The 16,294-nt window shown below is 38.2% G+C and overlaps 1 protein-coding gene across 9 annotated transcripts in view; it reads right to left on the bottom strand.

Moving 5' to 3' along the window:
• The window catches only part of RAB3C (RAB3C, member RAS oncogene family), a 365,186-nt gene that overhangs the window by 143,755 nt on the left and 205,137 nt on the right, over positions 1 to 16,294 (bottom strand). For all 9 annotated transcript variants that reach the window (XM_086361829.1, XM_086361828.1, XM_086361824.1 and 6 more), the window contains one exon: positions 5,963 to 6,081. In XM_086361829.1, the coding sequence (XP_086217955.1) occupies positions 5,963 to 6,081 (119 nt within the window). The remainder of the gene's footprint in view (positions 1 to 5,962; positions 6,082 to 16,294) is intronic.

The raw sequence follows: 16,294 nt of genomic DNA, 5'->3' as shown, positions 1-16,294 counted from the left end.
ACTTGGATTACTGTGATATTGAATGGTTTGCCTTGGAAATGAACAGAGATCATTCTGTCATTTTTGAGATTGTACCCAAGAGCTGCATTTGGGACTCTCTTGTTGACTATGATGGCTACTTAATTTCTTCTTAAGGAATTCTTGCCCACAGTAGTAGATACAGTGGTTATCTGAATTAAACTTGCCCATTCCAGTCCATTTCAATGATTCCTAAAATGTTGATGTTCACTCTTGTTGTCTCCTGTTTGACCATTTCCTATTTACCTCAATCATGGACCTAACATTCCAGGTTCCTATGCAATATTGTTCTTCACAGCATGGGACTTCACTTCCGTCACCAGTCACATCCACAATTGGATGTGTTGTGGATGTGAACCTGGGGAGTTTGTCTTTCTGTGTCATATCTTTTTGCCTTTTCATACTGCTAATGGGGTTCTTATGCAAGAATACTGAAGTAGTTTGCCATTCCCTTCTCCAGTGGACCATGTTTTGTCAGAACTCTCCACCATGACTTGTCTGTCTTGAGTGGCCCTATATGGCATGGCTCATAATTTCATTGAGTTAGACAAGGCTGTGGTACAATGTAACAGGTAAAGAGAGAAAAATCAAACTGAGAACTCAGATTTCAACCACAGGCAACTGGGTTCTGGTGGCTCCATTAACTGGGATAGTAAATACTGGCATAGATACTAACTACAGTTCTAAAAGACGATGCTGTGAAAGTGTTGCATTCAATATACCAGCAAATTTGGAAAACTCAACAGTGGCCACAGGACTGGAAAAGGTCAGTTTTTATTCCAGTCCAAAGAAAGGCAATGCCAAAGAATGTTTAACTACTGCACAATTGCACTCATCTCATACTCTAGCCAAGTAATGCTCAAAATTCTCCAAACAAGGCTTCAGATGTATGTGAACCAAGAACTTCCAGATGTACAAGCTAGATTTAGAAAAGGTAGAAGAACCAGAGATGAAATAGCCAACATCTGTTGGATCATAGGAAAAGCAAGATAATTCAGAAAAACATCTAATTCTGCTTCATTGGCTACCCTAAAGCCTTTGTATGGAACACAACAAACTGGAAACTTCTTTAAGAGATGGGAATACCAGACCACCTTACCTGCCTCCTGAAAAATCTGTATGCAGGTCAAGAAGCAACAGTTAGAACCAAACATGGAACAATGAACTGGTTCCAAATTGGGAAAGGAGTACGTCAAGCCTGTATATTGTTATCCTGCTTCTTTAATGTAAATGAAGAGTATATCATTCGAAATGCCAGGCTGGATGAAGCAGAACCTGGAATCAAGATTGCTGGGAGAAATATCAATAACCTCAGATATGCAAATTACACACCCTTACAGCAAAAAGCAAAGAGGAACTAAAGAACCTCTTGACCAAGGTGAAAGAAGAGAGTGAAAAAGCTGGGTTAAAATTTAACATTAAAAAAATGAAGATCATGGCATCCAGTCCTATTACTTCACAGCAATTAGATGAGGAAACAACAGAAACAGTGTGAGACTTTATTTTCTTGGGCTCCAGAATTACTGAAGATGGTGCCTGCAGGCATGAAATTAAAAGATGCTTCCTCCTTGGAAGAAAAGTTATGACAAACATAGCATATTAGAAAGCAGAGACATTCCTTTGGCAACAAAGGTCCCTCTAGCCAAAGCTGTGGTTTTTCCAGTAGTCATGTATGGATGTGAGAGATGAACCATAAAGAAGGCTGAGTGCCAAAGAATTGATGCTTTTGAACTGTGGTGTTGGAGAAGACTCTTGAGAGTCCCTTGGACAGCAAGGAGATCACACCAGTCAATCCTAAAGAAAATCAACCCTGAATATTCATTGGAAGGACTGATACTGAAGCTCCAATACTTTGGCCACTAGATATGAACAGCTGACTCATTAGAAAAGATCCTGATGTTGGGAAAGACTGAAGGCAGGAGGAGAAGGAGATGACAGAGGATGAGATTCTTGTATGGCATCACCGACTCAATGGACATGAACGAGCAAGCTCCAGTAGATAATGAAGGACAGGGAAGCCTGGCATACTGTAGTCCATGGGGTCACAACGAGTCAGACACAACTGAGCGGCTGAACAGCAACAACAACTAACTACAATATCTGGCAGATTGACCATCAGAGTAGGTGCTCAATACCCGTTGAATGAATGAAAGATACCTAATAAACCATGATCATACAACTGTGGATGACAACATGAGTAAGTAGGGCTGATTTATGGATAAGCTTTGTTGAGTTTTGACAGGTATGTATGTCTAGGGGAGGTAGAGTAGGAGGTTGTGAAAAAGAAATGCATAACAGAGAGCACCAGCAAACAAAAAACCACAAAGGTTAGAAAGTTTAGGCTCAGTTCCCCAAACAGTGAAAGGTTAAGTTCAGCTTTTGAATAGTGAGAGATGAGACTGTAAAAAAATATGGGCTCCATGATGTTCTGTGTCTGAAAGTCAGTCTGAGGAAGTTTTAATTAATTAAGGAGGTGATAGTGAGTCATGGCTATTGAGCAGGGGTCTTCCATGATCTTTAGGATCATTTTCTTTTGGGAAACTTTTATAACAGCACTGGGATAGGATGGATTGGAATGGGAAGAAATCTAAGGGGAGGCAGATCGGTTAGAAGGATATTATGAAGGAAGAAGCAAAGATCAGAAGTCCTGATGGTCATGTGGTTTGTCAGGCAGGAACAGATCCAAAGGATATTCGGGAAAAAGTTAATATGCAAGATCAGGCCCCAGATTGGGATGGACAGAAGTTAGAGTTGGATTCAAGGTGGAATCTGGGTTGCAAAGCATTGTCACCTCAATGAACAGCAAAAACTGAAGCCAAGAAGGTGAGCAGTTTCAGGTGAAGACAAGTGATTCTGAGATGCCAGAAGGAGATAGCAGGAAATGGGAACACTGCACTTCAGAAGACAGACAGGGGCCCGATATTTAAAGTTGGGAATCATCTGATATAAGTGATGATGATTGTGTGAATGGATAAGATGGCCAAGGAAACAGAATAAGCCCAGGAAAAAAGCCAGGAGAGGATGCTTACCCTTGGCTGGGTGAGGCAGGAAGTAAAAGCTAGGAAGTAGAAAGAGGAGCAGTCAGAGAGAGAGAAGATTAATCTGGGAAATGTGCTTCTAAGAGGACAGGAAACAGAGCTTCTAAGGAAAGAGTGGGTCAATAGAGCCAAATAGTTAGAGAACTGGAGAAGTAGAAGAATTGACAGGGGAGGGAGCTGGGCAGGGCTGCAGAGGCAAGGAATGGAGCGGGGCATGGGGAAGATGTACTTTTCCATAGCGTTTCTTTCTTTTTTTTTTTTAATTTTATTTTATTTTTAAACTTAACATAATTGTATTCGTTTTGCCAAATATCAAAATTAATCTGCCACAGGTATACATGTGTTCCCCATCCTGAACCCTCCTCCCTCCTCCCTCCCCATACCATCCCTCTGGGTCGTCCCAGTGCACTAGCTCCAAGCATCCAGTATCGTGTATCGAACCTGGACTGGCAACTCGTTTCTTACATGATATTTTACATGTTTCAATGTCATTCTCCCAAATCTTCCCACCCTCTCCCTCTCCCACAGAGTCCATAAGACTGTTCTATACATCAGTGTCTCTTTTGCTGTCTCGTACACCGGGTTATTGTTACCATCTTCCTAAATTCCATATATATGCGTTAGTATACTGTATTTATTCTAATGCAAGAGTCAGGGGTACTGCTGGGATGGCTCCTACACTGTTATCATGTGGTTTCACAGAACTCAATAGATCCATCTCTTCTCAGCAGTCATTGGAAAAATGGGTCACAAGTATGGGTACAAATCGATTTAAGAACCCTGATATCCGAAATTAATTCATGAACACTCCCGGGACTTATCATATCCTGAGAGGAAACAGTCAAAGATAGAATGACCATTTTTGCTAAAGCTGAAACTCCAGTACTTTGGCCACCTCATGAGAAGAGTTGACTCACTGGAAAAGACTCTGATGCTGGGAGGGATTGGGGGCAGGAGGAGAAGGGAACGGCAGAGGATGAGATGGCTGGATGGCATCACTGACTCGATGGACGTGAGTCTGAGTGAACTCTGGGAGTTGGTGATGGACAGGGAGGCCTGGCGTGCTGCGATTCATGGGGTTGCAAAGAGTCGGACATGACTGAGCGACTGAAGTGAACTGAACTGATGTGTACCAGAGCTATGGGTGGCACTGGGTAGCTCCACAGTATTAACTGAACCACCCATTCTGTTACTAATTTGAAATGCTACTTTTATCATAGAGTAAATCCCAATTGGCTTTCTGTCTATACCTGGACTCTCTGTTTCATTCCATTTTGTATCAAACCTCCTGGTATTTGATTGGGATTGCCTTGTGTTCATGAATTTATTTGTGAAGAACTGACATTTTTTATACTATTCAGTCTACTAAAAAGAGGGGGGTACTTAAGCCTTCTTCTATGCCCTTTAGTGTAGATAAGTACTTTTTCATAGAGGTCCTAAGCTTGTCTTTTGAATTACCATTGTTAGTGGTATTAGTATTATTTTTTGTATTTTAAGTGTGTGTGTGGAAATAAGAAGTATGTAGGTGCTTTCTCAGATAAGCAATATGAATTTTAAAAAGCAATCTAAAGCAAATGTAAATTTTTAATAGCACCTGATCTTCACTGAGGACTTCCCAAGTGGCTCAGTGGTAAAGAATACACCTGCCAATGTAGAGATGCAAGAGACATGGGTTCGATCCCTGGGTTGGGAAGATCCCCTGGAGGAGGAAATGGCAACCCACTCCAGTATTCCTGCCAGGAAAATTCCATAGACAGTGGAACCTGGTGGGCTACAGACCATGAGGTTGCAAAGAGTGGGACATGACTGAGTGACTGAGCATGACCTTCACTGAGCTGATACACAAGTAAATAAATCATTTTGGATAATACTGTCATTAAAATAGAAAAAAAATGTCATTTATTTTACCTGTATATTGGTAGCTTTTCCTTCAATAAGACAGGATGTGACTATGTATGGTAAAATGTGGATCTGTTGAGCCCTCCCCACCCCCTGCCCTGCAAATCATGTTTATCACAGGTGTTGTCACATGGTTTGATGTAACTGGGAGTAAAGAAAGGTTTCAGTTTTATTTTTTTCTTCATCCCAGTCCTTTGAAAATTTTCAGTTTGAAGAAAAACGTAAAACTAACTAACAAATCCAGATAAGGAGTCAGCAAACTTCTACTGTAAACAGCCAGAGAGAACAGCCATAGACAATAAGTAACTGAGCCTGGTTGTGTTTTAATAAAAAAAAAAAAAAAAAACCATTAATATTTATTTATTTATTTGGCTGCACCGGGTCCTACTTGTGGCATAAGATCTTCTATCTTCATCATGGAGTCTTTAGTCGTGGCATGCACACCCTGAGCTGCAGCACATGGGATCTAGTTCCCTGACCAGGGACAGAACCTGGGGCCCCCGCACTGAGAGTGTAGAGTCCTAGCCACTGCACCACCAAGGAAGCCCTTCTAACAAAACTCTACTTATAAAACAAGTGGTGAAAAAAAAATAAAAAAAATAAAACAAGTGGTGAGCCCGTTGTGCTGCATAGGCCAGATTTGGCCCATGGCTCATGGTTTCCAGATCCCTAGTTTAGACCAGTATACTTCCAAATTTTTCATTATCTGTGCTTCGAAAAACTGAAAGCAATGTACTTGTCCCCATGGAACTAAAGACGACAGGATGCAAAGTGCTGGAGTGAACAAAACAGAGCAAAATCACCAAAATGATTTTTTATCAATACTCCCATAATGAGTCTGAGCATAGCTAGCCCTTATCGGCTTTCTGAAACACAACTGGGATCATAGTACATAAAAAATATACATACTATATTGTGGTGTGCTCACTGCTTTGAGGAGAGAGAAAGAGTTGAATGAAAAAAGAAAATAATCATTATTAGTAATGGGAACTTTTGCTGTTACTTACCAGTCCTGTACTGCATTGAAGGATTCTTCATTTGTGATGTCATACATTAAAATAAAGCCCATGGCCCCGCGATAATAGGCTGTGGTGATAGTCCTGTATCTTTCCTGGCCTGCTGTGTCCTACAAAATAGAAACAACAGTCTCTCAGAAACTGAAGCAATACATCTTTTGGGGAGTGATTAATTATTCCCCAAATTGTCATAACAGAGAGTTTACATTGTACTTGCAATGTCTAGCTGTATATGTTTTTCAGTCTTGATTTTCCTAATCATTTTCATAGGGCAGCTCTGCAATATTATGAGAAAATCTTTTTGAGAGGTAAAGGGCTAGCTCAGAGTACCTTCTATATTTGTTCATTCCCATTAAGCAGCACCTAACTATAGAAAAAAGAAGATAGTTCATACATATCAAAATCTGTGGCTTTTTGTATAATTTAAAACCAGGGGAGTACATTAATGCCATCATTATGAATTTACTGTCTATCTGCTAAATGCAAGCCTCTGTGGAGGGAAAAAAGAAATTTATGAAAAAGTGTCTGCATTTAAAAACTTGCAGTGTAGTTTCAGTTTATTCAACGGTAAAAAATGAGAATAAAAATACCTGCTTTGTACGAGTGTTTGGGTTGGACATATAAGGAGTGCCCAGTCTCCCATTAGAGAACCAGGGGGACATGCACAAAGCACTGAACCTCTATTAACTTGAACCCCCTAAAGTCTAGCATGCTTTTAGGGTGACATGATATAATGTATTGGAAGTGCTTCATAAAGCCTGACACACAAAAGTGGCCAATAAACAGCAGGAACTGGCTGTTATTCCTGAAGTTTGGGAAGGTTAAATCTAACACAGGATGGCACATGGCAGCTTACAAATGCAGGTGTTCAGAACCTGCAAAAGAGCCACATGCAGCAGGGAAAACTGAGAATTAGAGGCATCCCTGAAATGACCTGTATATGTCATGGACACTGCACAGTGTAGCTGAAGAAATTATTCAACTGTCTTGCCCTTTGTCTTCTTAGGATTTGGGATATCACTTATAACCCAGAGGTCCTTGGTTTCCCTCTTCGCCACTTTCCCAGGAGACTGGGCTCTGATTTCTCCATCCTAGTATTCTTGGTGCTTAGCATTTTGGACAGAAATGTTACCTTCTTTCTAACTTCAGTCTGGGTCCTCTTTCCTCCCTTTTCCCAGAGATGCCTCCTTTGTAAACAAAATGAATCCCGGTTCCAAGCCCTGAAGGGAAAGCTAATGTGTTAGATGATACAAGAAGAGGTTCCTTTCACATCGAAATGAAATGTACATCTCCTGGGTCTCAAACAGATTCTCACTGGACCTGCTGTTCCTTGCCCATACCCCCTCCCTCTCAGATGCATACACGACGCCTCAAACTAACAGCAGGAAATTCAAGACTGCTCACAATTTTCTCCTAATTTGTGTGATGTATTCTATTTAGCCCCTGAAAATTCAGAGAAGGGTGACTAAAGAGGCTGAGGAAATCAGCAAATGATTTCAGGAGAATGTGGGGGTGTGAAATAAAGCTTGAAAATTAGCAAAGGGTATGACAGTGCATGAAGTCAGAAACAAGTATACTCGACTTGTGGAGCAGGGATAAGACTGGCCTGATTAGAGGTATTTATTAGGTAATGTTATTGAAATACGTTTCCAAAGGTAAAATGAAAAAGATTACGGTACTCAAAATAGCAAAAATGAAGCAAAACAAGCAAGGAAGGTCTTTCAGAACAAACATTTCAGAATTGGCAGAAAACCGAAAGTCTAGATTTCACCACATGAAAATCTGACCATTTCTTGATTATAGAAAACAACTCTTAAAAATAAAATTGAAATGATGTGAATCAGATAATATTTGATTATTTTTCTGTATTTTGCTTAGCATTTTATAAATATGAATGTGTAGATGTTAGTGATAACCTTGGATATCAAAAACTCCATGTAACTGGGACAAATATACAAATTTATCAGACAGAAAGTATCCAGTCTTGAGCTTATTTGGATATTCTTGGATATTCATTGGCTCTAATTCCATTAACAGTATATCCAGTTGTTAAATAAAGAGGAAAGTTAGACAATGAAATGAAATGGTGTTTAAAAAGCAAAGTATAATCAGAGATTGTGTAATATATTTTAGCTCTCTGGGAGACACAACCCCTTACAACTAGTCATCCTATTTTAAAACTTGGGAACTTTTGTCTCGGGTTCATAATTTTTCAGAATACATTATCTATAAAACTACTTTTTTTTTTTCCCCTACTGTGAAGTAACTTTAAATAGCTTTCATTATCTCTTGGTAAAATTGACTGAGTAGCCTTATCATCGGTTGGGGACCCCTTTCTGCTGCTTTTTCTAGACAACAGACAGCTTTCCCCTAATTTCTCATCGGAGAAAACAGCCAATATGCCTGAGCCACTGCTAAAAGGTGACCCAGACCCTCCTGTCAAGCATGTCTTCAACACGGGCACTGAATGATGTTGTGTTGAAAAACTATGACATTATCTCTTTCTTCTTGACCTCCTTCAGTGATGGCTTCCCTTTTCATAAGATGCTAATTTTATTTTGACAGTAAAGAAACCAGGTCTAGTGTTATAAAACACATCAACTTCCCACTTTGAGTGTGTTTCATCTTCAAGGGAGCAGAAATCAAGGTTATGTTATATTATGATTGAGATGTTACAGGAAACCACTGGGTCAGACAGCCATTATGTATCAAAATTTAAAAATAGAGGGGGACAAAAACAGCTTTCAAGAAAAAAAAAACAGGAGCTTTCAGACAGCAGGTAAGTCACAGCAAGGGACAGGATCTTCCACAGGATTCTGACCTGAACCCAGAAACACAATCTAATTTGAGGTAGTTGTCACCTAAAAGCTCTCAAGGAGAATAAGAAATTGCAGCAAGTAAAGGACATGTAGTAAGAAATACAAAGAGGAAATTTCCTTTCCAGATACAAAGAAAATAAAGAGTAAAACTAAGCTAATAAACAGATGCTAAATTGGCTCTGCATTGGTTTTGAGCATTGAAAACAATTTTAGGATTCCAAACTCATTAGCACTTTCTCTCCCACTATATTAGGAAGAAAAAGGAGTCAGAAAAAAAACACCTCATTACATCTGACATTTACTAATAATGATAGAAGGTTATACTGGAAAGAAAATAACATTTATAATGTCAAGTGCCACTAATGTAATTAAATGTGAGAATCTTGAAAGGGAACTAAAATGGTACCTCTCCTCAATCTGCTCAGGAAAAGGGCTCTAAACCCTGGTTTTGCCTTGTTCCTCTTCCCAGTTGATTCTAATAACTGGAGGCACCTGCTGGTTTTCTACAACTGCAGGCTTCTGGTGATTGAAAAATCACAACTAGAAATCTTTTGCACAAAAAAATGAGGGATAAAAATATGATTGAAAAATCAAAACTTTCTTCTAAGAGAGTTAGCTTTCATTTTTCTCTCTTTTAAGGAAAAATAAAATCATTTTAGCTGGCTTAAATATTTTGATTTCTCAATCATGCTCTTAGGAATTGTTGGCTTTAATGACAAGTTTGATTAGCAAATACTTGAATACCTGTCAAGAAAAGAGCTCTATAATGGAAAACATTAGCAGTTTGATCAGTAGTAGCTAGGAGCATGCTTCAGTTCTGAATTTTGGCATTTTTGTCTGTTCTTGCCTTATGTTTTCTTTCTCTGGTGAAACATTTTCTTTTTTTAACTGCACGTAGTGTATTCTCAATCACTTTGGAAGTCACACAGAGATAATGTGCAGTTTTAGACTGAGGAAATAGCTTTCATTTGTAAGATCTGGGTTATATTGTAATTCGCGTTCTTGTTTTGGTGGTTATTTCTCTCTGTATTGAATTAAACAGAAAATGGAAGTAACCATTAGTAAAGAAACATAACTCAAATAATATCACTACCATCAAAATACTTTTTATTGAGTGTCTAGACAAAGAAAAATGGATTGAAGGACAGATAATCCTGATACATAGTAAAGTAGGTCATTTTATAGGTGGAGAAATCAAATCAGAACACACTGGTGTTAACCAAAGGAAATAATATGTAATAACCCAAAGAAGAAATCAGTAGCAATGTACAGTTGGATGAGAACATTGAAACATAAGACATGAAACACATTTTATCCAGTGAACTCCGAATAGATACAAATATGTGAAACAGAATAAACATTCAGTCATTTAGCATTCAAGCAAGTAGTGATCCTTTAACTTAGACCTTGCTACCTTTTTACCTGCAGGAATTATTTTGAATTATCAAAGGAAGATTAAATTATTTTCAATATAGTATTAATGATTATTGGTTGATTGATTGATTCAATAAACAATAAGTGAATACCTATTACCAGTTACAAACTATGATAATGCTTATTAAATTGATCTATTCTAGACATATTTTTATATATTTAACAATTCTACACTTTAAAAGCACTTCATTAATCAGGATATCCTATTCCTTACATGTCTATAAAATATTAGAATATATATAATTTCTAAAGTATCAGACAGCATAGCAATTTAAAATTGTAATTGAGACCATCTCCAATTCAGAGTCACAGTTGTGGGTTGTATCGTGTTCTTCCCAGAAGATATGTGAATTCCCGCCCCTAGAACCTGTGAATGGGATCTTATTTAGAAATAGGGTCTTGGCAGATGTAATCTAGTTCTGATGAGTTCATAGTGGATTATGATGGATTCTAATCCTGTGACTGGTGAAAAGAAAACAGAGACACAGAAGGGCATTTGAAGCCAGTAGCAGAGACTTGGAGTGATGTAACAACAAGCCAAGAAACATCAAAGATTGCTGGGAAGCACGAGAAGCTAGGAGAGAGGCATGAAATGAATTCTCCCTCTGGAGCCTGAGAGAGAGCATAGCCTTGTGACACCTTAATTTAGGACTTCTAGCCTCCAGAACTGTGAGGCAATACATTCCTGTTGTTTTCAGCCACCCGGTTTGTGGTACTTCATTATGGCAGCCCTAGGAAACTAATACAGTCACTGACCCCAGTTTGCAATCTGCATGATCAGGGCAAAAGCAATATAAATTGCACAGCTATCCACATACCCCTTTACTACTTTACAGGAGAGAAAATACAGAAGGTTAACAGTGGTCTATTGGAGAACCCTAAAATAGTCTCATGAAGATGTTATGCCAAAATGCATAACTATATTCCACTTATGAAAACTAATTCTACTCCAAAAAGCTGAGTTGATATGTCTTATTGCTTTAAAAAAGTAGATCCTACTATATATGAATACACACATATATTGTTATTAGAAGGACAGAGCACCATTCCTTGAAGTGATACATATTATATACTGCTTCATGCTGGAATTTTATCCCCACATGATTGAAGTGCTGTTACAGAAAAACCTAAAGGCATAACATATACTGAGACACTACCTTCCAAAACAACAGAAATAACAAAATGTTGATTATCATGTATTTCTTTTATGTGCTATTACTTCCCTCCCAGTTGTATTTATTTTTTTCATTTCCATAAATAGGCAGGCATAAAGCAGCACGAAACACACTCTGATGAAAATAGTAAGCAAAACAGAGAGCTTAAATATTTTATGCTCTCTTGCTGCACGTTTATTTTTGGAATAAGAACTTTTTCCTTACCGCAGGTAATCTTCCATAAAGATGAAATTTACAAACCATTTTTCCCTACTGATCTTTTACAAACAGTCACTATGAATTCATTTTCACATACTTAGTTATACAAGCATCTGTAAATCAAGCACGCATTTTAGAAGAGGGTTCTAATAATCTGGCCTCTAAATAATTCTTTGATCAATGTAGAGGTTCTTCCTAACTATTGTCCTTTATCCATCCTCTTCACACCAGCCAATTTTATCGATCAGATTTTCTCAGCATGATGTTTAACTTTGAAACACCCAATCCTTCATTTTACAATGGCATCCACTTCCAAGTAAAACCTAATAAAACAAGCCTGAGGCACAAGGATAAAACTTGACCTATTATTTCTTGGCAGTGTTGCCATGGCAATCCATCTTTTCTGGAAGAGAGGAACAGTTGTATATAGCTCTTTTATAGGGGGCCTTAGACTCTATTGTCAGTGAGACCAAAACACATCTGCCAATTGTGTGTTTCTGCTCATGAAAAGTTGGAGACACTTTTCAGAAAATGCTATTTCAATGCTCAGATGAACTCTTTTCAAGACCTTTATAAAATTTATAATCAAAACCATGTAAAGACATCTTCCTTCATTTTAAGAGCTTGTTATCTACGGATGAGTAACACAAAGGCAGAGAAAGGCACCATTTTTACTTTCTTTCTAATTAATCTTTCTGACAGTCTTCTTCCCAGTAGGATTTTGATTATGTTCAACTTTGTCAAAACCTAGGGCATAAACTTTTAAATGCAGGCAGCTCAGAGCTCTTCATCAAAATTAGTGATTGTTTTTCTTCACAGAATGCAATTCAAATGGTTCCCATCAGACCAAGTGGTCTATGTTTTAAAGGGTAATAGGCTTTTGAGTGGGATTCTTAGTGTTGGCCTAAAATTGGGAACTAAAGGGGTGTGTGTGTGTGTATATACACATACATATATGTGTGTGTGTGTGTGTATATATATATTTATATATATATGACTGATTTGAGTTGTATGGCAGAAACTAACACAACATTGTAAAGCAATTTTCCCCCAATTAAAAAATAAATTAACTAAAATTAATTAAAAATTTTAAAAAAGCCTCCAACCATATTCCTTACAAAGGGATGGAGGTTTCACCCGCACATGTGCCAGTTGGATGGATGGATGGATGTCTGCTCAGACAATGGAACTGCTGACCTTAGGTATTTGAGAACTGAAGAGAGAGGCAGGGTGGTGGAGGGGAGGCAGTAGAGAAGTCTGACTTCCCGCAGGTTAGCATGGCTAGGTTATGTGAGTTCCCCATGGATCAGTAAACACCAGGGCAGGCAGCTCCTCTTGAGACATCTTGCCATGAACCCACCTCTGAGAAGGCTGTCTCCTGGATGAGGCACGGGAGGCGAGGAGGATTACTACCAGAGGCAGGAGGGGCTGAATGAATGTTAAAAGGGAAAGAACCTGAACCAACCTTTCTTGTCATGGCACTGAGCAGTGGGAGAGCCGTGCAAGGCTCCCTGAACCTCCCGCGTGAGGGAGCCAGCGTTCAGATACGTGACACACGGAAGGTTACATGGGCTTAGCCGGGGAAGCCGAGTGGGAACTGTAACTCACAACTAGTTCCGGCAGAGTCATCTGCCTTACGTTTCCAGCCCTTCGCTGGTCCCTCAAGAGTAACAACTAGGAAAAAAGGAAGAACAGAAGAGGTGAAAGGGTGACTCAAATCTCTCTTCCTATTACACTACCAATCTCTGGGAATATAGCCAGATTTGAGGGAGGAATATGAGTGTTAAATTGGATATGACAAGAGGATTTTAAACTAGGATCAAAAATGCTGAGGTTTTAAAATAGACTATGTATTTTTCAGAATAGATTTAGGGTCACAGCAAAATTGAACAAAAAGCACAGAGATTTCCCATATACCCTCTGCCCCACAAGTGCATAGCCTGCTCCCCATCATCCACACCCCCATCCTCACCAGAGCAGCACATGTGTTATAGCTGATGATGCTACACCCTCATTGACACATCGTTACCACTCACAGTCCATAGTTTACACGGGGGGTTCCCTCTCCATGGTGTATGTTCCATGGTTTGGACCATTTTATGATGACATTTACCCACCATTATAGAAACACCTTATCTGTGCCCTGCCTGAACTTTTTTTTTCCTTTCTTAAATAAAAGGAGAAAGACTAGAAATGGGATCTGTTCAAATTGTGGTTTAGGGATAACCACAGGACATTGGACAGAGTATCACTGAAAACAGGGTTTCTATAAAAATAATACCAGTGCATGATATTTAATACCAGCAGGTTTAGACTCTTCACCAAACTACGTACCAATGAAATATAACAACATGAAGAATATAGACTTAAGAAAAGTTTTACACATTTCAAAGCACATTCCCAAATATCATTCCAATTAATTGTTTTCTCAGAGGAGACTATTTATAGATGATGGAACTGAGAAATAACTGAGGTTAGGCACAGGTTTTATGGTTTTCCTATCAATCATACAAAAATGCTGCTTTCAAATTGTTTATTGCCCACCAAATTGTAAATGTTTGTTCAAGAATCTTGATCAGATAATTATGAGAGGTTATAAAACATGTAGGAGGTCATTATAGTTCATAATTTTACTATCAATAACATCTGAACTTTAAGGGAGAGCTAGTTTTTTGAATAAAACTCAGTCTTATGTTGAAGTGTTTAGGAATGAAGTATAATGATGTCTGCAACTAACTATGAAATACATTAATGAAAATAAGATGGATAAATGAATGGATAGAGGGATGGATCGACATGTGATAAAGTAAAATGGTAGAATCTAGGTTAATTGTACAATGTAAGTGATGAACATGTGTTTACCATAAAATTCTTTCAACTCCCCCCTGCCCCCCACCTCCCTGGCCAAAAGAGGTTAGGCACTGGTTCCGAGTCAAAGCAGTAGAAAATGACATGTTACATGAAAGTCCAGCTCTTCTCACACAAATCTAGTCCTCTTTCTGAATATCAGGCTGGAGACTGAAGAATTTACATTATATTTTTTCACTCAAGGTCTATGTTTGATATTATCACTTGGATATTTAACACTTGTTCCATGTATGTGCTTTCGATCTTTGTCAGCTTCATATTTTCAAACTCCATTCACTCTTCAAGCAATTGTGCTGTGTCTAGTCCACATCTACTCTTTCAGGGCATGTTTTTCTCCTTTTTCTTTAGTCTGTGAATTTTCTTCTTAAGTTTATCTTTGCAAGCTCCTTTTTCTGTCCACCTCTTGAAGGTTTTACACAGGCTTATGATCTTCATTCTCTCTCATCATCCTGTACCGTACTATCTTCACAGTTTCAAAGGTAATCTATAAATAGCTCTGCCTCCCCTGGAAACCTTGACCACACTCTTGCTCCCCAGAATGACATTTCCATCATTGTAACACAGAGATAGCTCAAATTTATCTTGCTCAAATAAGTCAGTGCAATTCTCTTAAATTTATTATGTCACTAGCATTTTAAATCTTTTAATCACAACATCAAACTCACAGATATTCTCCTCAGAATTTGGCCTATAAATACTAAATACATTTTTGTTGGAGAAAAAAAAACCAACAGCTATAGCTTAGCAGAGTATCCTATTGGGAGTCAGCTTTTGGCTGAATATTTGGCACTTGTGTGAACTTGGTTATCTCAGTGGCCTCTCTGGGCTCTGATGTCCTCATTTGTAAATGAGAAAGTAAATTTCTAAGTCTTGTTCCAGCTCTCAAGTCACAGAATGTCTTTAAATACATTTTCCCCTCTAACAGGATTTTTGGTCTAGTGCATCAGTATCGTTTTACTGGTGAAATCTGTCTATTAATATTTACTCTAGTTACCAACATCTTTGCATGGTGGTGGTGGCTTAGTTGCTATGTCATGTCTGACTCCTGTGACCCCATGGTCTGTAGTCTGCCAGGCTCCTCTGTCCCTGGGATTCTCCAGGCAAGAATACTGGAGTGGGTTGCCATTTCCTTCTCCAGGATATCTTCCCGACCCAGGAATTGAACCCAGTCTCCCGCATCGCAGGGAGATTCTTTACTGACTGAGCTATGAGGGAAGCCCAAAATATTTGCATAGATGTTTCCTATCTTATGATATTTGTGTTGATTTTCCTATATTTCTTTCTGTTCAGTTCCAGCTTTTTCTTTGGTTGAATGCTTTTCATTTTTTCCCTAATTTTATTCTCTTTATTAGTTTGGAGGTTATACCTGTTATATGAAGTGATTTTCTCAAATTTCAAAATATATTTCAAAAAAATTAATTACATATTTATTTCCCCAAATTCAAGTATTTAGAATAATGTCATTCATTCTTTCCCATTGTACATAATAATATGTACAGTGGTCCATATTCTAATTATATCTTGACTTTTTACTCCCTATATTAGACATTATTATGTTTTACATAGACATTATTCACTTATATTTATTTTCCAGTTTCCCTGCTCACAATTTTTTTCTTACTGAAACTATCCTTTCATATTTCTGAAATGCACTCTTCAGAAATCTCACTAAAAGTCTTTTGGTAGTAAACATTCTCTTCCTGCATGTCTGAATATGTATTTATTGAAATTATTCATGAATAATGTTCAAAAAATATATATTACTGGGTATAAATTCTAGTTATACTTTATTTGTTCTTTATGGCATTATGCTAAGGTGTATTGACTTC

This window comes from Bos grunniens, chromosome 20 (genome assembly GCF_055505025.1).
Source record: "Bos grunniens cultivar Pamir isolate PY7600 chromosome 20, Bosgru_T2T1.0, whole genome shotgun sequence".
Lineage (NCBI taxonomy): Eukaryota > Metazoa > Chordata > Mammalia > Artiodactyla > Bovidae > Bos > Bos grunniens.
The sequence above is the reverse complement of the archived record's forward strand: the minus strand, read 5'-3'. Positions and strand labels throughout refer to the sequence as shown.